The following is a 27,844-nucleotide window of genomic DNA, read 5'->3' as shown; positions in this document are numbered from 1 at the left end:
CCAGGTTCCTGAGATCCCAACACTGATGATGATCAAGAACATTAGCATTATTCCCACAACAAGGGCGAGTAAACTACCAGTGTTCACTTGAGTTCTTCAAGTTTTACTCTAAGTTACTAATTCTGTGTTACCTAACTAATATGTGTAAAGTTCTAAGTTAGGTTGATGGTGCTAGTAATGTTTATTTTAAATAGCAGCTCTCAGCACACTGTTTCTGCTCGTCTCCTCCCCCAGAACTGCTCCCAGCTGCAGAGTGAGGTGCCCTAGGTTTTCCCATTACACGGTGAACAGCACCTTCCAAATGGTCTCCACTAGGCGGCAGCCAGCACCACCAGGGAACTTGCTGTTTCCACAGTACGTGCACGTGAGCGGCATTCAAACTCACATTCTTCTGTTAGTAGTAAGATGCAGTCAAACTATTCAGTTTTTATTAAAAAGCAGTTCGAACTTACATGTCGTTAGGTGTTTTTTTTAATTGAGGTATAACTGACATAGAACGTTATATTAGTTTCAAGTGTACAATATGATTCCATATTTGTTTGAATTGTGACGTGATCACCACAATAAGTCGAGCGAACATCCATCACCATATATATTTACAAAGTTTTTTTTCTTGTGATGAGAACTTTTTAAGATTTACTCTCAGCAACTTTCAACTATGCAATACAGTATTCTTAACCATAGTCACCATGCTGAACATGACATCGCATGACTTATTTTATAACTAGAAGTTTGTACCTTTTGACCCCCTTCACCCATCCCTTCTCCCCTCTCTGGCAAACACCAATCTGTTCTCTTATCTGTGAGTTCCGGGTTTTTTTGTTTTTGTTTTTAGATTCCACATACAGGTGAGATCATGTGGTAGCTGTCTTCTCTAACATAATTCACTTAGCATACTGCCCTCAAGCTCCATCAGTGGACACTTAGGTTGTTTCCATATCCTGGCTATTTTAAATAATGCTGCAATGAACGTGGGGTGTAGATGCCTTTTCAAGTTAGTGTTTTTGTTTCCTTTGGATAAATACCCAAAAGTGGAATAGTTGGATCATATGATAGTTCTATTTTTAATTCTTTGAGGAACCTCCATACTGTTTTCCACAGTGGCTGCACCAATTTACATTCCCACCAACAGTGCACAAGGGTTCCCTTTTCTCCACATCCTCCCCAGCACTTATCGCTTGTCTTTTTGAGAATAGCAATTCTAACAGGTGAGGTGATATCTCCTTGTGGTTTTGATTTGCATTTCCCTGATGATTAGTGATGTTGAGCATCCTTTCATGTACTTGTTGGCCATCTGTATGTCTTCCTTGGGAAAATGTCTTTGCAGATCCTCTGCCCATTTTTTAATCAGATTGTTTGTTTTTTGCTATTGAGTTGTATAAGTTCTTTATATACTTTGGATGTTAACCTCTTATCAGAACTAGAAGTTAGGTTTCACAGGGCAGCTCTTAAAGTTCCCCAGGTTTCTATGTACGAAAGACAACATCCTGTGTCAGACATAGTAAATGTAATTTGTAGAACAACTATGTCATGTGGAATTTTAAGTTTCTCTTTTCTGTCAAAACCATGTATTACTCCCTCATGACTTTTCTCCTTTAAAAGGAAAGCCACACAGACATCTTGTTATTGCTCATGGGCCCCTGCTTAGAGGTTTTCATATTGTTGCAGCCTTAGACCAAACTATAGAGGAAAAAATTACTGTACTTAGGACAGCTGTAGTTGTGAAACTTATCAAAGGTCCCTTCCAGCTAAACAGGTAGTTGCCAGCAAGGCTAGCAACCAAACAAACTAAAACCAGAAGGAAAACACCCCTTTGTAGGGACCAGCGTGCCAGCCGTGAGCTCAGAGAAAGGCTCGGCTTCCGGAGAGCAGCTGACCCATCCTCCTCTCCTGGCACACAGTTCAGCTCTGCACTTACTGCAGGGAAGGGGCCACGTCACTCGTCACTCTGAGATCAACAGGAACAGTGGTGGGAGACGGTCCCTCTGCCCACAGATGCCCCAGGATGGCTTCCTTGGGCTGTACCTCTGGGCGACTCTTGACTCTCCTTCCCCAGACAGGCTGCTTGCAGAAAGCAGGGTTTGGGCAGAATGGGCCAATAATGTGCCCTGTGTTGTGACACCAAAGTTATTTGGGAAAAGTTATTCTGGAAGGAGTATAGAAAACTAGGAGGGGAACAAGTTTGTGGAAGGAACAACTGGCTCAGAGGAACCAAACAGCCCATTCTTTCAACATTGTTTACTCATTTTTGGTGTCATAAAAATAGAGGAGGAAGAACCGAGGGAGAGAGGACCTGAGTGGGTTCTGGCCACAGCTGATTGTCAGCTCTATGTGCTAGCTGTTTACTTAATGGACAGACCTTTATTATTAATCCGTTCCCTTCTAAGTTCCAGAAGAGCCAATGTGTTGCTGTAACTTTTTTTCTCAAACAGTAACAGTTAAATGTCACCTCTCACTCCATTTCTTTGGATTTTCTAGTGAACTCCGGAACAGAGCATGGAGGCAGCTTTAGACGGTTGTAACTACTTGGTTCACGTACATTAAGAAAACTCAGACAACTTTCAAATGAATATGAAACCTTTATAACAGAATGTACTTTACTCCCCTGGTTCAAGTTTTAGGACTAAATGAAGAGGAATTGGAGAGGTTCCAGAGGATAGTAATGAAAATGATTAAAGGACCGATGATGAAAGGTTCAAGGACTTGGGATTACTTAGCTTGGAAGAGAAACTGGAGGGGCGGTTTAATGGCGATCTGCAAGCACAGTGTGCGGAAGGTTATTACAAGCATGGCAGCCAGCTGTGCCCCAGCTGTACTGAAGGCTGGAGAAAAGAAACAGAACTAGAATTTCAGCCAGAGATTGAAGTTAGACCAGTGGCACCAATGGTTCTCAAACCAAAAGGATGGAAAACTATTGTGGAAGACCATGAAATAACTGATGTTTTAAACTTAAAACAATTTTTGCTGTCAGATAGCAACTTACATACTAGTATAACGAAAGCTTAAAAGGAAAATTATGGAATACAAACTCAAAATTGGGAAAATGTTGCCTTTGGAGAGATGAGTGGGAGTTAACACCTTCAGCACAGGGACAGCTTGATTTGGGGAGCCCAGTTTGGTTTGAGAACGAGCAAGCTATGAAGATGGAAAGTACCCGCACACTTGCTGTGAGCATCCGAGGCCGACGGCTGGAGCCCGTGGGGACGTCTGAGGTGCTCCGGAACGAAGAGCATCACTCCCATCTGAATCTGGCGACTTCATCATTCCCTTTGGCCCTGACTCATAGCCACGGCTGGGACAGGAGTGGCAGGTCCAGGCTGTACAGGGATCTTTGAGGACTGCATGTCTTGGAGACAGGTGTTGGCCCGTCCCCAGAGGAGGCTGCACCAGCAGCGCCCCCGATGTGGACAGGCTGGCTCCGGCCTGGCCTGTGGACTCAGTTCACCATTACCAACTCCAGATTATCAGGAACTCCACTCTTTAAAAAATGACATTTTTTTTTTAATGTTTTATTACAAAGCGTCTTTTAAAAAATGCTCAGCACATTAACTCAAACTGGAATGACAAACGTTAGATGACAGTTGTGGGTGAAGGCTGTGCCTTGCTATTTAAAAAAAATGGGTACATCATTGCTTATTTTAACAACTGGCATAGAATCCCACTAATTGGCTAATAAAAACAGATACAAATACAGAACATTTAAAGTAAGAACAATTCAAGTGCTGGGCTTTTTACAAGGGGTAAGAAGGAAGGAAATGAAAATTCACTGCAAATGGGTCTGCTGAGAGTATCTGGGAAGGCTTACTGTTTAAAAAAAGAAGAGATCGGAAGAAAATAAAACGAAACAGGACTGCCGCCTGCTCCCAGCACAGTGGACGTGGCTGCTGCAGTGACGTGGCTCTACCCGACAGCTGACTGACAGGAGAGGCCACTGCCTGTTACAGCTGATCACAGAGAAGCCACTCATCGGAGAAGATGTTGCTCAAGAAAAGACTCCTTTTCATTTTGTTTTTATTTCAAACTTTTCCAGATCTTTGAATTTTACTTAAAAGCTCATAGCTAGCAAAATATACAACAAAGAAAGTTAAAACTAAAAAGTGTAAATTAAAAAAAAATTCAAGTTTAAAAAAAAAGAGAAGCAAACATAAGGTTGATCCTTTTGCACTGTTAAAGAGAAGCCAGAGGAGAAAGGAAAACGAAGAAAGGAACAAGGAGGGACTCCTGCACCCATTCCCCCGCCGGGACACCGGGGGGTGTGCTGGCTGCCGGCTCCAGCTGCTTGCGGCAGGCGAAGGGAGCCAAGCTACTGTCCTTGCCAAAGGGTTCAGGTACGGATGCAAGATGCTCTGGGAAATGCCCGGAGATGAGGGGGGAGCTGCTCAGCCGGCCCAGGGCCTGCCGGCATTCTCGTGTGCTTTATACCTTTCTTCTGAGAAACCTTTTATGCTGTATTTTGGAACTTGGCTCTTGCAGTCGATGAAAGGGGGTTGGCAGTGATTGTCTTTATGGATCAGAGTCTCGAGCAGTGACCTCAGGGTGAAGTTGGTGTCAGTTCTCCTCTGGGGTCGGCTGGGCAAGCCCTGGACACAGTCTGGGTTTTCAACAAGCTTCCATCTCCAGAAGAGGTCCTGGGGTCGCTGCCTTGGCTTTGCACGTTGGGAATGAGCTTCGTTTTCCACCTCAAGAAGGAACAAATGAAATGCTGTCAGTGTGAGTTTGCCACAGGCCTTTAAAAGATTCTAAACTCTGTTGCACATGGCATACATCTTAAGACCTCTGCATTTAATTACTCCACTTTGCTGATTTGGTGACGGCTAACACGGACTGCCCTATGGTGGCCCCAAAGCCTCAGACTACGTTAGAGAGTGAGTACACGTTACCGCAATGTTGACTTTGGTTCCGGGTGCATGTGTATGTATGTACATGTATATGTATGGTATATGCGTGTATGTGTATATGTACGAACAGGGTATATGTATGGTATATGTACGTGTATATGTATGAACAGGGTATATGTATGGTATATGCGTGTGTATGTATGTACGAACAGGGTATACGTATGGTATATGCGTGTGTGTACGTGTATACGTATGAACAGGGTATATGTATGGTATATGCAGGTATATGTACATACATGTGTGTACATACATATATACAGGGTGATGATGTGAAGCGCATTTAATCCTTGGAGTCATGGTAAGCAGAAACATGTTTGAAAAACATCAGGAGGGAATGTCCAAACATGGATCTGGAGGCAGGCGATGGCCAGATCAGGGAGATTCGTCATTCTCAAGTGTCTGGTCTCTTCCATCCACTGTGGGGAGCCATCGTGTGGTTCTACACAGGACTGAGCCACACTCCAGTGACCAGCGCACCGCACACGCTGCAGCGGGGCGTACTTAAGACTTTACAATTCTCAGGACTGGTTTCCTTCACAACGACTAGGTTCTCTAATGTTAGCCTTGGAAGGTACACGTGGCAAGTTATTTAAGTAATTGTTGGATGTTGCTCATGGTAATGACTTTCAAAAAGGAGAATCCCCAAATCCCAAAAGCTTTAATGATCTGAGATTTTAAAGAGTGACTAACATGTAACATTGTAACAAGATGAGACAAAGACACAAGGAAGGTGAACGCATCCCCAAGTCCAGTCCCTGCACTCCGAAAGCATCTGCCTCCCTGCTCTGAGCTGGGGGGCTGCCCCACAGCCACAGGCCTGAACACCCAGCTGCCCTGGCTCCCCGACGCCCCAGGCGAGTCCCAGCTCTCTGTGCCTGTGCGCTGTCCTTGTGACAGCAGAAGTTTCCTGTAAAAAGTTAATTCTAAATAATAGTGGATTCCTTTATGCTTTTTATTTGAGTGACATTAGAGGAAAGAAACAATAGAGGAGAAATAAAAGGAAGCTTTGAAATAGTTTAACGATGAAACAAACTTTGGACAGCGAGTTACAACCTACACAGTGCTATCGCTGGAAGGAGAGGGCTCTGTAGGGTGGGGCTGAGGGGGATGCCGCCCCACCGGCTGCTGTGAGCACGGGCTCGGCTACAGCCCTTAGGGGGCTGGGAAGGCGCAGGGCGCACTGTGAGCCCTGTTATCAGGGCTAGCTACCATGGTCGGCCATTGTTATTACTACTGCAGCGACTGCCAATGCTGTCCCTCCAGATGCCTGATGGGACTGTGACGACGCTATCTGTATCTGCGCAGTGACTGAAGAAACAAACCCAACAAAGACAGAACGGAGGGAACCAGCCACAGGACGCCGCCAGCTGAGGAGGGGCTCCAGGACCACTTCAGCTCCCACCTGCCCGCAAAATTAGCCCTTTCCCGTGTAACAGGAAAACACACTGCGGCGTTGTGGTTTTTAATAACGGAAGCATGTACAGATCCTTCACACAGGAGGATCTGAGAGCTCCGCAGGCCCTACCTTTCCAAGGAGAAAGGAGCAGAGCGGGGGACGGCGGTGAGGGGCCTGTAGACTCTACTGACCCCAGGTTTGGTCCGGGTTGCTCGTCCTGATGAGGAAGGGGTGGCCGTGCAGCCCTGGGCTAGGAGCTCTCAGCAGCCAGGCAAGTGCTGTGCTTCAGAAAGGACTGGCCAGTAGCAGCCAGGAGTGTCTGTCTGCTGAAGGAGGCAAATGGCCCTTCTGCTGGGATCTGACCCCATCCACAGCCACAGGTTGACTGTGAGGGGTGTAAAGACCCAGCTCTGTGGCCCAGCTGTCGCCCCGACTCCCGAGCAGGGCTTGACCCCTCCAGTCTGTAGCACTCTGCCCTTCCAGCTCAGCAGGTCCTCCCTTCCCCTCCTTGCCTCACCCCAAGGTGCCCTCCCCACCTCCCCTCTCGGGCTGAGCACAATAACACAATTCTTCAGACAGACTTGGCTGTCCAGAGCGGCCATTTACCACAAGGATAGCATGCAGCTTCCCTGGAAAGAATCTCATCTCCTAATAAGCTATTTCTCTCCCGTCTTCCCGCTGTGACTTCTTGAGCGCAGTCCTCTCACAAATCCTCCTGCAGAGCTGGCCCAGAGTCCCTCCACGCAACTGCCACCCGAAGAAGGACTCCCCCCCGGGATGCTCTCCTCTGGGCACAGGGTAACCAGTACTGAAAGAGACTGGCGGAGACCCTGTCTCGCTATCACATAAGGCGGTGTGAACCCGTCTGCTCCTGTAAATAGAGGGTCGTCGGGCAGACAAGTCTTGCCTCCAAATGGGAGAAATGGGGGCCTTACGGTGTTGCTTTACAGACACAAAACGGGTCAAATCAAGCTTCTTTTCAAGAAACCACAGGCATGAGGATCCGGAGCCTGGAGCCTTCCCACATCTAAGGCTTCACTGCGGGGCTGTGGCTGAGACTGGGCCGGGCCAGGCAGCCCCAATTCGGCCCAACCCACCAGTGAATCCGATGCAATCAAAGCTGGCAATTAGGGCTCCCCTTCAAAGGCAGCACAGAGCCCCAGCCTCACATGTAAGGCTGGCCTCCCTCCGCCAGGGGTCGCCGGCTGAGCCAGCTGTAGAGTGGATTTGAAGGAGGCACAAGACAACCCTGGTCCCCCCCACCATCCAGCTGAAACCCATGAAGCTCTCCTGGACCAGATGCTCATCTTAACAAAATATCCCACTAACCACATGGGACTGGCACACCAAATGGGCAGGATCACTTATTAAGAGCCCAAGTAGTAAAAGGGAATCTGGAGATTTCAGGATGGACCTGTTTCTGGGGGACAAGCAGCCCTGGCTCTGAGGCATCAGGCTTTCTAGGCCTCCACTCAGAAGAAGGGAAGAAAGGGAAGGCGGGAAATTCCTCCATAAGCCCAAACACAGGATTTTCTGGGAATCTAGGGGCCGGCAGGCCAGCCCCCTTCCCAGGCTGTCCCCAGGGAAGGAGGGTCAGCACAGGACCCACGACTCACTCGGTCCTTCCAGCTGTCTGGGCCAAGTGGGGGCAGCAGTGCTGGCCTGTAGGACCCCCATGTGAAGCCCTCCTTGGTGTCGGGTAATGTCGCCTCCTTGTCCAGAGGCGTTGAGGAAGCCAGAGAGGTGGGCTGGAGTCTAAGACCCTCCTCCTCCCTCCCTCCCCATGTTACGAGCAAGGAGCAGGGACTTGTAAACGTTTCCAGTTAGGCCACAAAATTTGAGAGAATATCGGATGAGTTTTGTGAGAGGCGAACAGAGGCAGATCCTAATCGCAGACACCGCCTTCCGGGGCCACCACACAGCCCGTGCCCTGCCTCAGGCTGCCTGCCTCCCTCGGGCAAACTGGCGGCGGCTGCTCCTCCGGGGCTGGACTCTGGCTGAGCCGTGTCCCACGTCACCAAGATGAGGAGGGCAGACTTCTAGAGTGGCCAGCAAGCGTGACACAGCTTGTCCGGCTGTCGTCTTAGAGGAGACGGAGCCACACGGTCACAGATGGCCCGGGGTGACCCAGAGAGCACCAGGCCTCCCAGTTCCACACGTGTCACGCTGAGCCTCGCTGACCTCGAGGTGGACAGTCTGCTGACATGCAGGTCCTGGGACAGGTCCCTCATGTCCCATGTCCCATCGCCATCGCCACGGCTCCGCCAGATCACAGATAAGGAAACCAGCCGTGTGGGGTGGAACACCATGCTGGAGGTCACCCCACCAACAGGCGCGGGACCTGCTCTTGGGCCCTAAACATACGTCCTCTCCACCACACCCACATAATGAGCTAAATGATCACTCGTTCTCTCCTTCTGTCCTGCCGACTTCCCACCCGTCCGTCGGTCTGTCCTCAGTAGTCACAGCACCTTTATCACCACGGAGGTGGTCCACATCTGGACCACTGCCCACCTCAGGAAAGCAGGAGGATAAAGAACAAAGGACTTAAGAGGTTAACTTTGCAGTTGAAATCTCCTCTAAGATTCAAAGTATAACCTAAAAAGCCAACTTCAGCTCCTTGGCACTAAACATTATCAAGTATTTCTCCTTTTTCTCAATTACTGGGTAGTGTGTGGTTAGGAAGGTTAGCACCAAGTCTTGTTTCTGCAGCTGAGTTGGTCCTTAGTGCCAGCATTCAGGACGAGTCAGTCCCCAGACACAGGCTCTGAAGCAGGAAGATCCCAGAACCCGGAGAAGGGAGGAGTCAGTGCTACGATGGGCCCCCGGCCTGTGCCTGGGTCCAGGCTACACACACCAAGGCTGGCTTCCTGAAACTGTATTGCTTCTTCTCTGCCGTTTTCACAGTGAACTATGATCAGTTAAACGGACTTGGGTGAGGACTCGGAAGCAGGCCCATAACTCTTAATAAATTGCTCTAGGGGAATTTCTGACTTCTCTCTGTAGCTGCTGGTGTCTCTTCCTGACCAGCTCTGTGTGTCTGCTTTGAGGACGGACATGAGACTAGAGGCTGGGCCTCCCGGGGCAGGTCTCCCCGCTGGATCCTCACTGCTGCTGGAAACGATAGGAATGTTCCTGAGAAGAGTATCGAATAAAAGAGCCTGAAAACTCCGCATTAGTTCTGTAAAGTGAAGGGCTTCAAGACAGTAACTTACACAGACCCAGCTCGTTTACCCACCTCCAAATTCTTTATCCAATTGATGTTTTTCTCTAAGTTCTTCCACACTAAAGATGCTAACTTCACTTTTTAAAAATGAGGCAACAGGGGGCCAGCCTGGTGGCATAGTGGTTAAGTTTGCACGCTCCATTTTGGCGGCCTGGGGTTTCCTGGTTTGGATCCTGGGTGCAGACCTACACACTGCTCATTAAGCCATGCTGTGGCAGCATCCCACATAGATAGAAGGATAGATGGGCATGGATGTTAGCTCAGGGCTAATCTTCCTCAGCAAAAAGAGGAGGATTGGTGATGGATGTTAGCTCAGGGCCAATCTTCCTCACCAAAAAAAAAAAAAAAATGAGGCAACAGAATCAGTGCACACTTGTCTTTTTTTCTTTTCAAACCAACTTTTCCCACTGCTATGCCTGTGCTTGGTATCTGTGTCTGTGTATCCAAGTGCATGTGGCACAGGGAGGCTGAGGGTGTGACTCTAGGGACAGTCAGTCCGGGGTGGGTCTGAACCCTGGCTTCATCAGACTACCTGGTTATCTTGAGTAACTTAACACCAGTTTCCTCATCTGCAAAACAGAAATAATAAGCTGCTACACCTGAAAGTGTGTTGAGAGGATGAGAGGAGATAAAATGTGTGATGAGCTTGGTCAGTGCCTGCCACGTGAGAGGGCACAGTGATCATTCGTCACTGCGGAGGATGGAGACTCGGCACTGAAGGCGGATCCAGATTCAAACCCGACCCTGCTGCACAGCAGCCACAGGGCCCGGGACAAGTCGCTGGTGTTTTCCCGTCCCTCACAGGGCGGCCACAGGAAGGGATGGGCTAACGTAAGCAGAGGCATCTACGAGAGCACCCGGGACATGGTGCGTGGTCCAGAAACATTGGCTCCAACTTCACACGACGAGTTCGGGGTGGTGAGCGAGACTCAGACTGTTTACAGGACTTCTGGTGGGAAATGAAGACAATAGAGGATTCTGTGAAATAGCTCTCATGAACTATTATAAGATATCTCTTAGGAAATAGAATGTCTCCAGAAACACAATGACAGCTCAGAAGAGTAATCCCAAAAGTGCAGCAAAAAATGTGTTACATTCACAGAGAATGTATCTGAAAACTCAGAAAATTTCAGGTTGGATGTGAATTAAAACTTAAGCAAAAAAGTGAGCAGTATTGTTCACCTGAAATGCTTTCTGTTTTTTTCTCATTATGTCAAAAAGAATCAAGTGACTTTGCTAGAGTGGGCAGGCCTTTTTAAGCAGGACCCCCCTCTGGGTCTCCATTAGCTGGCAGCTTCAATTCTAAAGAACACAACCCAGGAAAAGGAAGTGAAGAAGCCTCAAGCTATCACAATGCCATCCAGAAACTCCTGCACAATACGGCCCGTCACCCTTCCTCATGGGAGCACCCTCCAGAGCCCCAACTCAGACTCTGTCTGCTCTTAATGTGTATATCATCCAAAGAAGCCGTTTTCTGGTTCCCAAATCCACACAGTGATCAGAAGGAACAAATGATTTTAGGGGAGGGGTACAGTTCCAGAAAGAAAAGGAAGACACAAAAAATTATAAAGAGCGGATTTGGTAAAATCCCACACGATTTAGGGTCATTCAGAATAGCAGCAAACAGCACCAATTCTGTGTTAGCATATACTGTGTGCTACAACAGTACACGCACTGTAGAATAATGCATGAGGTGTTCACAGACATTTAATTTCCATGCACTCTGTGGAAAAAGATAGAGTTGCACCCCAAAGAGTTAAAATTAAAATGACATGTTTTGATGCTTAAAGCAGTAAACCTAGAGTTCTGGATAAACTCCATTATCCAGAAGTGCTCATCTCCTCCACAGCTCCAGACGGTGCAGGGAGAAAAACATTCTATTAAACAGAATCTGTCCAAAATAATTGTTTTACTCTATAAACCGTTCTTAAGTCGACTGATCTTAATCCAAGTTCATGGGCTTTATGACCAATGCTAACTACTACGTCTCAAGAGCTTTCTGACAAGCTGTCTTCTCTCCCTTCCTGGCACGTGGCCACCTTGCTAGTCTGTTTCCCAAGGCAACATACACACAATGCTGGCTCTTCTGACCATTAAAGAGGGAGAGGAATTGCTGGGAGGACACTGCAGCCCAGCAGAGACTGTCAAAGCTTTCACCCTAGGTACAGTCCTCTCCGAATTCCTTCACTAACCCTTCACCGTCCAGGTCACATCGCCTCGTGTGCTGACTGGAGCCCGGCCGCCAGCCAGCCGGAGCGGACACCTGCCGGGCTGCTGCCTAGGCCCCTTGAGATTATCCCAACTCCAGCCCACCCACCACCAGAGCAGTGTGCCCGATGGCCACTTGGTCAGTGTGACCATCTCCTCTGGCCACAGTTGACCACAGACTGGGGACAAAGTCTGACCCAAGCTGGGCCAACCAGAACTCCTCCTCCGGAATTTGCAAGAATCAGCATCTCTCTGGGAGAATGATGTTGTAATAACACATCAACTTAACAGTTCTGGACGTGTGGATCCAAGAACCGAGGAAGTCAATCCGCATGGAGAGGGGCAGAGCGGGAGGCAGGGAAGGCATCTGCACAGCTTCCCAAGGTCATCTTCCAGCACTCGCCTTGGCCTAACGGCACTATTGTCTTTGGTTTCCACAAGATGCTCTGTATCCTTAAATTAGACTTCCCTATTCTCCTTAAGCCAGCGTGGCTGTTTCTGCTCCTCATCATCCGAAGGCTCCCAAGCTCCCATCTTCCGAGAGTGCACAGGGCATCCTGCTGAACCGTCAGGATTTGAAAACCTGCAGTCCACACGTGGTTCAGTCCCGCCACACAGGGGTGTTATGCCATCTCCGCTTGGGACAATGCGATGAAGGCTGCCCTTCCTGTCAGATATCTGAATTTTCTCTATTGAATGTTCTGACTGGAACATTAGTCAAGTCTCACTGCCTTGTGAATTCTCTACAAGTTTCCTACGAATTCGTGACAAGTTTAGAGGGATTTATGGACAAACATAAAAGGGAAGATGACATGGGCAGGCCACCACCTCACTGGGAACGTGCCCAGGGAAGGTACCGTGTGTGAGCCTCTCCACGCCATTGAGCCCTCCAGCTCCTGGGCAGGGTAACCCAGCGATCCCGATGAGACATACTGGGCAGCAGCTGTTTTCATCTAACCACTTGGCAAAATGACAACCAGGAGGTCCCTGCTGGGCTGGGCCTCCATCAAAGGACCACCGTAGGGGGAGCTCTGGGACAGCATTGAGCAGGGCGCACGTTTTCCCAGGAAATGCTGCCTGGGCCCAGGCCCAGGCAATGGCCACGTGCTGCCATTGCTGCTGTGCCGTCCTGGCACCTGATCTGAGAGCCATCACCTCCTGATTTGATGCTCCCCTCCCAGGAGCTGACAGCCATCGTCTCCTGCTTGTTTAGTAAAAATTCTAGGCCAGGGGCTCCCTAAGGGCCTGACTCACTCAGTGCCCAAGCATGGGACAAAAAGGTGAGGATGGAAAACAGGGGGGCATTCTTTCACTCTCTCATTGTCAAAACCTTAATTTTTACCTTGAGATTTGGGACAAGCCTTAAGATTTCTCTAGCTTCTTCCAACCTGATGATTTTGTAAGAGCGTGGCCTTGCTCTAACCAGACACGCCAACCCAGAAGCGAAAACCCAGAGGCCACTGCCACTTAACGTGGGTGACAACACCTGAACTTGTGGAGCAGGATTCAGAGCAAAGATTGGGCTGAAGTGTCCAAGGCACCAAGGTGAGCAACAGAAACCCTAAGAAATAAGTGCTTTTCTCAATGAGCCCACTGACCACACTGAGCCCGCTCCCGGCCTCCCACAGAACTGTCAGGGTCCCCGTCCTGAAGATGTCCCTGTCCTGCTCAGTGCCGGTCAGCTCTGCAGGGAGGAAGGCTCCAGGGCCCCGAGTCCCCAAACCCCATAGAAAGGAAAGCTCGAAACAACTTCTTTAAAGATGTAAATGCAACTGCTGCCCAGTTAACCACTGCATGCTACACTGTACTAGAAATTTCCTCTCCGCACAGCTCCTGGCCCCAGGGAAATAAAGGCTCAAGTTTTTATTTAGTAAAAAACGTATTTTAATTTCTCACTTTAGCAAGTGTGCAAGACAAAGACGAGGCCAAAGCCCAAATCATAGTGTGTGAGTGTCTGTATCTGTGTGTGAGTGTCTGTATCCGTGTGTGAGTGTCTGTATCCGTGTGTGTCTGTATCTGTGTGTGAGTGTCTGTATCCGTGTGTGAGTGTCTGTATCTGTGTGTCTCTCCGTGTGTGTTTAACCAGAGGTTTTTTTGTCTTTTTTAAAAGATAGCTTGTTTCTACTTTCAAACTAGCTCTTTGATGTTATATAATCAAAGGAAATACATTGAGATAGGATAAGAATATCTTTTCAATCTATATAATTTTCAGATGTTGGCCTTTTTGTATTTGTTTTGCTAAAGTAAAAGTTAATTTATAAAGTTATGTTTTTAAATTAGTAAACTCAGAGTGAAAATTCTCTCTAGCTTTTCAAAACTTCTAATTCTTTGCTTCTTTAATTCCTTATGAATCTTGATTAAGTCAGGGACAAAGGGAAGTTCAGTATTTGATAATCTCTGACTTCTGACAAACTCTTAAGATGATACATATTCCAAATCAAAAACACACGGAAACACTGGAAACTGACAGCAACTTGACTAGTGTTCTATTAAACCCAAGAATTCCCTCACGACCGGACAGCGCCCATGTCACCTACTCCAGGAAGCCTTCCTTGATCTCACTCTGATTTACATACTTCTTCTCTTTATTTTTACATAATACCCTGTATGCACCTCCTTCGTAACATAAAACACATTTATAATCACCCATTTGAATATCTTTATCTTCCTAAACTGGGAGCTCTCCAGGAAGGGACAGGGTCCATTCAACAAGTGCCCCCAGTGCAGCCCTTGACTCGGGGAGCAGTCCTCGCGGGGTGTTGCAGAGTGAACAAACAGACCACTGGCATTTATGACACTGGCCTTCCAGCTGGACACAGGAGGACGTGTGCAGCCGTATTCCCCGAGGCCGGGGCTCCCAGCATCCCCACAGGTGCCAAGTGAGTCCAGGAAGCTAAGGATGAATCTGTCTTCCTTGAAAGACCCCACAGCTTGGGAATCACCTCCAACCCGGAGGAATGGCTTTTATGGATCCCATTTCTAATTATCCTAAAAGCTGTTGTATGGTGTTGAGACTGGGTAAATGCGCACTTCTCTGTTTCAACCTGATTTCACCGGAGTGAATCCTCTTATGATGCTCAAGTGTGGGAACACACAGGAGGAAGGGGCAAGTGGGTGTGTGAGAAGTTGCTCACCAGCCATTTCTAGGCTGGGGCACGTCCCACCAAAAAATAAGTGTATTCCAGGAGACATGCATCTTTTAAGGAGTAGGACACGTTTCCAGAGGCCTCTTCCTCACGAGAGGGGGTCTTTTCCTCCTGGCTTACTGCCCCACAGCAGCTCAGAAGAATGGGAGTCTTCCAGCACCTGAGCTCCGTACACGGACATCTGAGCTCAGAGATTTTTCTGATTTAATAGGAATTTTCTTTAAGGACACCAGGACAGAGCAGAGTGTCACCATGTACATGAGAGAAAGAAACCTCCTCAGAGAAATCGCTGCCTGCTGGTGTCACGCTATTCTCCCCAGCTGGGCCCCGTGTTCCACTGGCCTCACCTTCCAGAAGAGACTCAGCATCTTCCCTCCAGGACTGAAAACTAGCCGTGGGAGACCTCACAGCACACTGGCTGCAGGACTGGTGCTCATCAAATGTTTTATGTCTTGGGCTTGTTTCTGAAGTGAAGGCACACGAGGAGCCATATGTGACAACAGCAGTGGAGACTCAGACCCCCAAAGCAGGGCAATGCTTCCAAGGCCCCTGCCCATGAGCAGCCCATCCACGGAGGAGGGGGGATGAAGACCCACCACCCATGGCCAGGTCACCTTCAAGATCACACAGGTGCTGTCAGTTCCACAGAACCACTGCGAAGACAGGGAGTGAGGACTACGAGGTGGTGAAGGAGACCCGCTCTCTTTAACAACACAGGGGACAGTGCAGACACGGAGAGCAAAGCAGGCCAGGGGCTCTTTGAGGCCATGCACACAGCCCTTCCTCTCCTGCCTGCCCAGGAACAAGGGCCAGCAGCTTTACACGACCTGCCCCAGGCCACTCAGTGGGCGCAGGGCTTGTCTGAGAGCCTGGGCGGCCTTCCCAGTCGAGGCTCTTCCGACAACATGATGCTCTGTTCCTTGTCTCCCATCTCTTTGTCACTGCTCTGTTCCAGAACCATACACAGAACATACCTGCTTTTCAGGGATGACAACCGGTTACTACCGAGTGTCACCTGCTCAGAAGGGCCCTTCCCGACCACACAGCCACTGCCCGTCTGATTGTTACTACAACACTGGTGCCGTCCTCTTCATTTCTCATCAGCCGCCCTCAGCGCTGTCAGCACCACGAGAACTGGGACCTTCTTGCCTCATTCAACACTATTTCCAGGTCTTATGACGCAACCTGGCGTTTATTAAATGCTCAATACATGCTGACTGATGACTAAACAAGTCGACAACACACAGGGAAGGTTCTGAATTCCTACAACAAACAAGGGGTGGGGAGCAGTAGGAAACCATCATTCCTAACGTGAGATCTTTATGAACACCGGGCAGAGCTCCTCCCTGCTCCACAACTGTCATCAAGCGACTGGCAGTGCTGCTCTCCACAACAGGATGGGGCAAGGGACAGCGACCGATCCAGCAACCAGCGGGGAGGGTGACACAGAGACCGGCGTCAGGGAAAGCCGCACCGGAGCCTCACCAGGCAGCTGGTTGGCACGGGGGGTGGCGGGGGCACTTTGTTTCGTTTTTCTGGTGTAGAGTAGAGGGGACACCATGACCTTTAGGAGAAATAAGTGACAAGAAAGTGCAATGATAGCTGTGACTTATTTAAAAAAATAAAAATAAAAAAAGATGTTTGGGATACATTCCAGGACAAAGAGACACTCAGCCCAGTCTTCTAAAATACTACACGGTCTTAATCACTAAGGACGTAACATCAAATACCAAACTCTGCAGTAAAGAAGTAGACTTTTTTTCCTTTTTTTGCTGAGGAAGATTGGCCCTGAGCTGACATCTGTGCCAGTCTTCCTCTATTTTGCATGTGGGACACTGCCACAGCATGGCCGCTGCCAAGTGGTGTAGGTCTGAGCCCAGGAACCGGACCCAGGCTGCTAAAGCGGAGCGCGCCGAACTTAATCAACCACTAGGCCATGGGGCCGGCCCCCCAAAAATATATTTTTGCATGATTTTTAATAGAAATAGCATTAAAGATTTTGGTGCAAACAGAAGATGGAGTAAATCAACGAATGTCGGTCCTGAGTACACGGCACTTGGGAGGGTTTTACACTTAGAGGCAGAGCATGGAAAGGACTCTGTCCCCCGCTCTGTGCTCAGTCATTAAAAGGACAAAAATCCAGAAAAAAAAAAAATTACAAAAGCATGTGTGTGTGCTCGCTGCTAGAATGACTTCTACTGTGATGCCAGGAGCTTCTGGGGCAGGGAAGCCAGCTCAGAAGAGGTCCTCCACTCACAGTCATTATGCTGCATAAATATGGCCAGTCTGCGGTGATACTGTTTTTCAGATACCTTGTCTGGTCACCTGTATGAAGGGATGATCCTCTTCTCACTCGGAGAAAAGCCTGCCACTCAGTATTAGTTTAGAAGAGGTTTGATAGATAAAACAACACTGATGGAGTTGTGAAGAGCCTGGGGAGTCTGAACAGAGCTCAGGAGAGCTGCTGAGAGAGGAGGCAGCGCATCAGGCCTGGAGAAGGGCGGAGGGAAGGGGAGGGCAGCGAAGAACGCAGACAGCCGCTGGGGTGGGTGGGGTCAGTCCTGTCGCACAGGTGAGAAAAATGAAGATTACAAAGCTGAAGCAGATTGCCCAAAGAGCTGATTTTAAATTCAGATCTACTCGGTACCAAAAATCTCTGCAGCCTCCTGTGGAAAGTCCGCTGAAATTTCAGCACCAAAATTAAGTTCTAAAAGATTAAGTAGGGTCACCTGGATCTAGTCCAGAACCAAACGATCGGCAGGCTAACACTCTTCTCAGAAAGAGCGCGCAGAGCCGTCCCCTCCTCAGGCGAGGAGACAGGTGTCCAGCCACAGAAGTGGCATGTGCAGCGGCTGAGAGCTAACTGCGGAACTGCTAACAATTTTATCTGGACTGAGCACAGGACTCAGAAGGGCTCGGGTGGAGGCAAGGAGAAGCCGAGCGCCAGAGTGACCTAGGATAGGGCCGTGAGGATGGGGTGGAGACAGACTCGCACGCTGGGATTTGTACTTCAATCTGCAGACCACGAAAAGCACTGACTGTCTGCAAGTCGGGAGGTGACACAGTCAGTTTGTGTTTTAGCAAATCCCTCTCGGAGCAACATGGAGGATGAACTGGCAGAAAGGAAGTCTGGAGGCAGGGAAATTATCCAGAGACTATAATCCAGATGGCAAGTCTGAGCACCTGAGCTGGGGCTGTGGCGGCGATGAGCACGAGGGGACAGAGACTCCAGACAGACTCAGAAGAGAACTGACAGGACTTGGATGCCAGTCCTGGAGAAAGCAGAATCTAAGGCAGCACCTTTGAGAACTGTCACAGGGCAAGAGGCAGACACACCGGCAAAGACCAAGCCAATTTACAAAGCCAAGGTCCCACCAGGGCTGGTGGTCATGTAGTCAAAACTAAAACAATTATAGTAAAGAGAAATGAGCTAAATAGTACCTATAAATACTAGAGCGAGATCTAGCAATGGCCACCAGTAAAGAAACATACTCAACAGCAAAATACAGTTACTCAAATAAGTGCCCAGGCCATATTTTTAAGTAACAGAAAAAATAAAGCACACATCTTTCTTATTAGAAACAAATATATTCAAGTGTCTATATGTCATCTCAAGTGGGAAGAAGTGTACAGAGCAAGACCTTTTGAGTCTGGGCTGGAACGGGCCTGGGCTCCCCACACGCAGCCCTGGGTTTGCAGAGTAAGACTCGTTGTGCTGGCTGGTTTCTGTTGCTGTCGTTAAGCAGGTGGATTTGCCCCAGGTCAGTAAGGAATGGCAGAGATGAGTGGGGGAGGCGATGGAGGAAGATTCAAGGGGCAGAAAGGGAGGAAGAGAAGAGACGAGCGCGCTTACACGCGACGTCGCAAATACCCAGCTGGTATCAAAACCATCGGATTTCTTAAAGTGCTATTTGATTTTGGTGGCGTTTCCTCTTAAAGGAGCAATGCAGACAGCATCGGTGTGAGCAAGGAGAGCACGGGCACGTGCCCCTGTGCATACCCCACGCCAGCAGGACCAGAGAGTATTCTTACCATGTTTCAGATGTAGGCAGCTGTCATTCTGGGACCTGTACCTGCAGAAAATTGTGTCTTTAACAAACTTTTATTGAAGAGGTTTTTGTACATTCCAAATACGTAGCAGCTACAACATCCTGTGGACTTGTCTGCTCTGCTTCTCTTGGTTCTTACATCAGCCATTTTTATCTGTGCAGCACAAGTAGTGGCCTTATTTTTAATGAAAGAAAAAGGGGAAATAACTAGGACCTCACTGACTGATGCCTTGAATTAACAGATGGGTTTGGTCTACCCCATTATCATGTTTGCTATTTTTAAATAACCCAAACCACAGAAAAGGTTCTCAAGGGGACACAGGTAGCATGGTATAGAATCATAAAAAAATTTTATTGTGAGGAGTTTTGCAAATAGAAAAACAGCAGAAGTGTTAAAGCAAAGAAAACAGACAATAAAAGCAAAAATAAAACAAAAGCAACCACAGTCAACAACCAGGACTGCAGACAACAGGGTTCGGGACAGGAGTGTTTAGAGGCACCTTCACGTGGTCACATTGAAAAGAAAGGTCTTGTAAACACGTTTAAAGAATTTCAGGAAGAAAAGCAGAGCGAAGAGTCACAGTCACAGCTGAGGATACAGCGGTGTGTGGAAAGATGCAGAAAGATGCAGAGACATAAAAGGAACCGACGGGAAAGTCGCATGGTGCCTACCTGACGTGGATTCCTGAAGTTTCTCTCTCTTCCTCTTCTTTTTCTTACCCTGGAAGAAGAGAGGCACACGTCATGTTACAGACTGTGAGCACGTGGCTGAAAGTGAGACAGAAGCATGGCGGGCAGCCCCCAGAGGGGTAAAGAGGCCTCGTCCTCCCTCACTCTCTCCCATCTGTCCCTGGAAGCAGTCAGCGTGAGGGAGAGAGAAGACGATTCTCACCCCTTGGTGACCTCTGTCTCTATAGCTTCATGGTCGGCATCCTCCGTCCTGACATGGGAGCACTCTCACGCACTCACATGAGGATGGGGACATCCTAGGGCTGCGGCCCCAGAACCCCCCACTTAGGAGGCGTCCCTTCCATACCAACCACCACACACAGAGTGTGTGCGTGGTAAATCCTCCTCACTGTGAGTCCCACCACATAATTAAGAGCTCCCGATGTTAACTGAGGCCCCGGGTCCCCGGGGACAGGCAGGACATAATAACCAAGGACAGCAGGAGAAGGGAAGACTGATTCTGGCAGTAAGCACCTTGCTTCCTAAAACAGACACCATAATGTGGACATGCACGCAATCTTGAATACATTTCAAAATCATCTTAATCACAAATGTACAATTTTAGGTCTCATTTAATAGTGGTCTAATTTTCCATTTTTCTTCATAATTACTTTCCCCTCAAACAATAATTGTAATAGGGCACAGACATGGTATATATTTGACTTATATGAATAGTAAATGACCAACCTGGATTAGGATGGTATTTTCAAATCACTGTAAGAGAACACATACCACATCCAGTATCTCTATCTTATGTCTGCCGTGATAATCACATTAACAAATAAAAAATAAAACTCTAAGATTACACGGAATGTATTGTGAGTATATAATAGTATATATTTTTATGTACCTCAAGATAGGCTTTCTTCATGCCACCTGACCTGACCATTGAGGCTTTAAAGCTTTGGAAAGTGGACTGAAACTATCCTCATAAACACCGAGACAAACAGCAGATATTCTGGCATATCAAAATTCATGGAGTCTGCAAATGATTCAAAGTCCTGTGGGAGGAGGGGAGCAAACAGGGAGAGATGCTCCTACAGGCATCCGCTCTCTTCCCTTCAGACTGAGTTACCATGGTTTTCACGCCTGGAGCCCCTTCCTCACTGTCTCCTCCTGGCTCCCATCTGCCCTTTAACACTCATCTCAAGGTCACCTCTTCCAGGAAACTTCTGGGCCCCACACCGCCTCCCCCCCCCCCCCCGAGACAGAGCTCACCACCATGACCTAGTTCCTCACAGGTGCTGTAAGGGCTCTGTCCCTGGGTCCCTCACCACACGGCCATCGGCTCATAAGAGCACCCCCCAGGTCTCGCAGCATGTCTCTGCCACCCGGCATGTGCCCAGAACAGGCGACTGTGGCCCGAGGGGTTGGGTGGTCAATGACTTTGTGAAATAACCTGCACTATGTTCTAGGCATAAACCAGCGTTTCAAGAGAACCTACATTCATGGTTGACAAAAAGACCTAAGTAGTTTGGATGTATTAATGTCAGCTTACACAAAAAACAAATTCATGTGTGATAAACATAAAAATATTTTTCATTAAAATTACATATAGCACAGTTATGTGCCACACAACGACGTTTCGGTCAGCAGACCGCATATATGATGGTGGTCCCATAAGACTAGTACCATAGAGCCTAGGTGTGTAGTAGGCTGTACCATCCAGGTCTGTGCGAGTACACTCTGATGTTCACACGACGACAGAATCACCTTTCTCAGAAAGTGTCCCCGTCGTTATGCGATGCATGACTGGACTGGGGTTATTAAGCACTAAATTTAAGAGCTCTAACAATACAAAAATATTTGACTGATCTCACCTAAGAAAATATGTGCATTGTTGATTTATAAGAACTTCAGTTATAAAAGTTATAAAAAATTTATAAAAACAAATGCAAGTTATAAAATCTATGATGCCATACCACAGGGAATTTTAATATTGAATCACTGAGATATATACTGAATATGATGTCAGAGAGGCTCCAGATAGCATTGCGACAGGACATGCTGAGATCAAGGCACGCATCTTGCTCAGCTCTCTTCTTGCACTGTTATTGTAAGAACACCGTCAGCTAAAGTTCCATCACTTGATGGACTTCTGTTGGCCTTACTAATTAACAGGCTTATTTTGATTATTATAAAAATTGTATGTAACAAAGCAGCATTTCCCTTTCATTCAAGGGCGAATCATAAAATCAAGTTATGCAAAACAATTTCCTTTAAAAACTATGGGGAAAAAATTGTGAGGAGGAAAATCTTTAAAGGCAAATTCACATTACACCGGCTTTCTTTAAAACTACTTTCTTCCCGTCTCTCCACATGGAGAAAAGAAGAGAGAGCGAGCGTGAGAGAAAATGTGTGTTTCTCTCTTTTTAAAAGTGAAAACTCACTCCTTTACTGAAGGATCAGAAATAGAAACTTCACTCAGTCATTCAACAAAGCAAAGCTAAATCTATACAAATTCACAGCACAGCCAGGCTCTTCGGTGGGTCAAAGAAGGAAGGGCACTCTCCCCTTTTAGGGAAACCACATCCAAAAGAGACGGGGGCCAGGGGGTGGAGCAGACACTTTTGAAACCCTTTAGGTGGGAGATTGATCTTCCCACTTAAAAGGCATTGCAAAGGCTCTATACAGAAAGATGCTAATTACTGCCCAGAGAACAGAAGCCTGTTCAGGGGAGAAAACTCTTTAACTACAGCAGTCCTCTTAAGAAAGCACTGGAAGACTGAGCTAGTCTGCCCCGATAGACTGTGAGGTCAGGGAGAGCTGGGCTGACCTGCACCTTAGCCACTACCTGATCTGGGACAAATTACTTAACCTCCCGACCCCGCCATTTCCCTCATCTGTGAGACACAGTAATACTATTTATGCCATGGGATTATCATGAGGTTTAGAAAATAACACAAAAAGCATTGAAGACCGTTCTTGACACGCGGCACATGGTAGTTATTAAACCACCTAAGCAACGACTCAGGTGAGTCCACGAGCTGCTGCTCGGAAGTCGTCGACAGGACTCTGATGTCCACGCCACGGTCCCGTCCAGGGTTTAAGCTCCACGTCCGGAGCAGCAGTGACTTCTTCTCCAGAGCATGTTACAGGAGAGCAGTGTGCTCCACGAGTCTTGGTGTCTCATCATATGGGATGTATGACCTCACACATGACCCCACAGGACCGTCTGCAGCAACGGCCACACAGTAAATTAAATATTGAAACGGCTTCCACCTCGCCCTTTTTACAGGGGACAATTCCACTTAATACTAAGACTGTCCTAGCTGGCATTTCACATGCTAGTCTCACATGGAACATGAAAGTGATCTTCAAAATTATAAATTAAAATCTTAAATAATCAAAATTATTCTCCTCTATAAGGTATGATAAAACTAAAATATCACTCCTAATATACTTTCTCAAAAATAATCTTTGCTGTATTGACTACATTAGTAAGATGTTCAAACGCTAAAGTAATAAAATAATTGATAATATAAATGAAGTATATTTTGCCAAGAAAATTAGTGCAACTTAAAAAATATAATAATGGGCCGGCCCCGTGGCTTAGCGGGTAAGTGAGTGCACTCCGCTGCTGGCCGCCCAGGTTCGGATCCCGGGTGCGCACCGATGCACCACTTCTCTGGCCATGCTGAGGCCGCGTCCCACATACAGCAACTAGAAGGATGTGCAGCTATGACATACAACTATCTACTGTGGCTTTGGGGGAAAAAAAATAAAATTATAAAAAAAAAGAAAAAATATATATAATAATATCTACTCTATCTGAAAATACATAATAGACATCAGGGTACATTAACATGAAACAAATTTTTTTAACTCAGTTCTGATCAGTCTGTGGCAAAACAGTCACTTGAATACATTGTTTATAAGAACTGTAAAATAATATAATCCTTTTGGAAAGCAATTTGACAATATGTATCAAGAGCCTTTAAAATATTTATATCCTTTTACAATATATATATATCAATATATATATCAATATATATCAATAATTCCACTGCTCTGACTCTCTCCTACAGAAATAACAGTCCTAAATACAGAAGAAAATGTTATGCACAGATATGTTCAATGCAGGATTATTACCAACTGTAAAAAAAATACAAAGCAATTTAAATTTCTAAAAGCAGGAAAAAATGGTAAACTGTGACAGTCAGTCAGTGAAATATGGTATAGCCATTAAAACTGATATATAGAAACACTATGCCATAACAGAAAAATGCTTATTATATATGAGCAAGCAGCCTGACACAAAAGTGTATGTAAACACACACACACACACACTTATGTCCAAGTAAAAAGTAAAAACATGCACAGAAAAAATACTGGAAGGTAATGTAACTACTTATTACTAATGTTGCCTTTACATGATGAGATTATGGGATTAAAAAAAAAATCCTTATCACCAACATTTTAATAAGATTTTTGTTAAAAGTTTTACTTTAGAAAATTCATTAGCATGTATAGCCAAAAAAAAAAAAAAATTATGACAGCTCAAAGTTTTCAAAATACAACATATCCATGAAATCTTTATTATAAAGTTCATTAACTTTAAAGGAAATAGTACCAGCATCAGATACACTCTAAAACACAGTTCCCTCACGGAGAGCCAGAGAGAGAGGAGGGGGGAGGGGGGAGCACTGGAGGCAGAGGGGCTTACATAATTGTCTCTCGCAGACCAGCCCGGATAAAGCTGCATATGTAGCTGTCTCTCCTTCCGCGCTAATTCATAATATTTAGCCTGCTCTTCACGGGAGAGGGCGTGCCACTAAAACAAAGAGGGGAAGGAGTGAAAAAAATCAAATAAAAGTGAGCACAATAGCAACAGTATTATATATTTCATGTTTCAAACATTAAAGAATGAAAATATTAAGCATTTAAGCTTTGATTTATTTTTAAACAGCAAGAAGACCCAAGTGGCACAGAAATCCAGTTTGAGTCTGGTGGCTGGAGAGAAATTCAAACTTTGGTTTCTTGATCCTATTCTCCAATATCACATGAAACACATCAAAGTCGATCCCAGTGTCTAAAGTCAATGACCTGTCACCCCCCCTTCTCTTTTTCAGTATAAATTAAAGAGAACTTCCCCTGGTGGCCTCAACACCCAGCTCAGCCCTTCTTCAGTGCGTAGCATATCCTGATATCTGAGCCCAAACACCATTTATTTATGCAAAATGTGATAATTTCCAGATGTCTTTTCCACACAGAGACCTCCTCCCTCATCTCCATGGACACTCTCCTACGGGGTCACAGGAAGAGTCTGAAACCTTCATCACATGATCCCGTCTCTACAGCAAGACGTCAAAAGTCAGGCTGTGTGTCTCAGCCTCTTCACCCTCCTCACACTTGTGAAAACACTAATCGTGCAGGGCGGACACCGAGAACACTGCACAATCACACAGGCACTTCACGGCTGGAAAGCAAGGAGCACTACCTGAGTTTATTTTGCCATGGAGAACTGGAGACTGTAGTATCGAATGTGGAGAATGCAGTGGCTGATACCCTGCAAACGTTCCACTTCCCTTGTAGATCACTAACATATATCACATACAGCGAAAGAGCAGATGGAGGCAAGGCATCCGTTGGGGATTTTAAGCCGCTTATATCTGCACATTGCTTTGCATGTGTTTCACACAACTTGCCCCAGGTCCCAGAAGGCAGTTTTCAGGTATTGTCCCTACTTCCCAAATGCCAGGATGTGTCAGCAGAACCTCCCAGGAGAACTGGCTGGGCTTTGGGGGACCCACTGGCCAGAGGTGATGGCACAGAGGTAGCAGCTACAGGAAAAGTAGATCGGAGCCCACAACACGCATGCACACACACACACACACACACACACGTGCAGACACTCTCACTCAGCCTGGGGCCTCCCAACTCTCCCTCTCCCAGCTCTGGGGTGTGGAGCCTCCCAGTTCACCTCCTTCCTCAAGGCTAGGTGACTTTTTCTCCTTCATGTCCATCCTGCATATTGACTTGAATTTTCCTCTTCTTGTATTTGAAAATGATAAGAAAAAGAAAAGAAAGGTGTGGCTGGACTGGGGAAACGAAGGAGGAGCGAGGGACAGGTTAATGAGAGAGAAGTCCTTGTCCCCCTGCACGAAGCCCATCAGGCAGGGCTGGGAAGCTTTCCTGAAGAAAACAGAAACACCTGCTGCTCCTGTTCGTTGAAGGATGAGAACCTGATGTCAAGAAGAGCACTGAAGCCCCTCTGCCATCCCCGTCCCCTTCCAGCCTCCAGCACAGACGCAGCGGTGCCCGCCGGCAGGGCACCACTCCATTTCCCTCGAGAGCCCGGTAGAAGCCGGGCCTCTGTGCTGAGCAGGGTGGATGCTTTGATTTTAATTGCTTTAGAAGTGCAGGCTGAACAGTTAAGAAGCACGACACGGCGGGACTTGGCCTGGGCCTAAAGGTAAATCAGGTAAAATGCTTTCTTAAAAAAAAACTGGGGGAGGAGGGTAGGGAGGTGGCAGAAAAGAAAATCCTGAAGAAAGTCACTGAGACAGAGCTCTCTGTAGGAGCAGAGTAAACAGTTGGTCCACTCTCGCCCAGGAAGGCCCATCCGGGGCAGCGGCTGACATTCACACTGGGCGGGATAGGTCACTGCCTCCGCCAGCCGCTGGCCTTTCTAAATCGGAGATGCGGACCTGTCCTTGAGACCCTCACAGGGAGATACAGCCAACTGGACACAATGGAAAAGATCAGCCTACGTTTTTTTTTTTTTTTTGAGAAAAACCTGGTTATTACTATTGACACAGTTCTGGTGCTAATATGATTGACAAGAGGCAAAGTGTTACCAAAAAGGAACAAAAGTTAAGAAAGGATGGAAGTCTTACTTTGTAAATTTGTTTGTTTATTCATTTGACAAATAATCTCTCTTATACTCCTGCAATACATCAGCATAACTATATAATTTATGGCAGCTTTATAACTTGCTAAGAAAACCTGGAATTATAAATAACACTTATCTCCCAAAATACATATGGAGGTTGAGTCTTCTACCCAAATAACCCATTAAACAACCAGATATTTTTACAGCAGGAAACTCAGGTTGACAAAGGACCCCAGCTAACAAAACTGAGCAAAATGCAAGGAGACAGAGCAGGCCACAGACTAAACCTCTTACTTGCATTTTCAATTACTCTTAGTTCCCTGAAGTTTCTAAAGCACAAAATCTACTGACAAATAAAAGATCATTTACCAGAGAAAGACAGTAGGCAAACAATGGTATTAAAGTTTTGTATTGAAAACAAAAACAATGTCTAGTACAAACTAGAAAGATGGTCTTTCTTTACAGGAATTTCTGAAACACAATGGACTACAAAATGCTTTTCTGTCTCTGGCTTACTGAAAAATTAAGAGTTGATTTTTAAAAAAAATCTAATCTCCATGTCAAGGTTTCACCAAGTTGTTGGGAAAATACCCATTTAATTTGAAGAAACTTTTGCAGTTCTGCGATTAAAAAATTCTGACAATAAATGGACTTCCTTTAAGAGCCAGGAAGGTCTGAAAAGAAAAAACATTTTAAAGTAAGCCTTGTGTTATTGTTACTTATAATATGAAGAAGAAAACTTTAATTCATATGAATGAACAGTTCTATTTTAGAGATACAGTAAAGATGAATAAAAATCAAAAGATAAAATGTTCCAGGATGGATTTAAGTTCCACTTTTAAGAATTCTAATCATCCCAGTGTAAAACTTCATGATTTTAAAGCCAGGAACTTTAAAGAACCAGCAAGGACTACCCTGCCAGAGGGGAGTTATGAAAGGATAGAAAAGCTGATCTTAATCAAAGATCTCAGAGACCTATAAATAGAAACAGGTGTCCAAATCAAAGACAGAGGGAGACCCCAAATGAGAACCATCCTGTAGGACACATGCTCTGATCTGGGGATTGTTAAGGGAGCTGAGAAAGTAGCAACTGTTGGAAACGTGCATTAAAAATAGGAAGCATGCCTCCACATCATAGCCTTACTTACTCTCTTGAGCAGGAAAAGAATTCCCGCTAGAGGGCCAGGGGACCTTTAACTCGAAAAAGAAAAAAACGCTAAGAGTTTTACACAAGCTGAAATAAGAATGTCAACCCTTCTTTTCTTCTGATTTCTCCTTTTAAAGGGTCAGGGGAAATGGTCATCAGCTACTAAGCTTTCAAGGCGGGGTTCTTCAAAGATGATGGAAATCGCTCATC

General features: G+C 46.6%; 1 protein-coding gene across 6 annotated transcripts in view; it reads right to left on the bottom strand.

Annotated features, from left to right (window-relative positions):
- Window positions 1-3,994: 3,994 nt before the first annotated feature.
- Window positions 3,995-27,844, bottom strand: part of LEF1 (lymphoid enhancer binding factor 1) — a 115,063-nt gene continuing 91,213 nt past the window's right edge. For 3 of the 6 annotated variants that reach the window (XM_087437753.1, XM_014784601.2, XM_087437751.1), the window contains 3 exons: window positions 24,319-24,426; window positions 19,596-19,644; window positions 3,995-4,679 (listed from right to left, as the gene is read on the bottom strand). In XM_087437753.1, the coding sequence (XP_087293879.1) occupies window positions 4,600-4,679; window positions 19,596-19,644; window positions 24,319-24,426 (237 nt within the window). In that variant the 3' untranslated portion in view covers window positions 3,995-4,599. Of the gene's footprint in view, window positions 4,680-8,072; window positions 10,470-18,906; window positions 18,948-19,595; window positions 19,645-24,318; window positions 24,427-27,844 lie in introns of those variants that run through there. The other 3 variants (XM_004426596.3, XM_087437752.1, XM_087437750.1) reach the window with 2 other exon arrangements.

This window comes from Ceratotherium simum, chromosome 12 (assembly GCF_057802395.1).
Source record: "Ceratotherium simum simum isolate JZ-2026a chromosome 12, ASM5780239v1, whole genome shotgun sequence".
NCBI lineage: Eukaryota > Metazoa > Chordata > Mammalia > Perissodactyla > Rhinocerotidae > Ceratotherium > Ceratotherium simum.
Note: the sequence above shows the minus strand (reverse complement) of the source record. Positions and strands in the feature narration are given on the sequence as shown.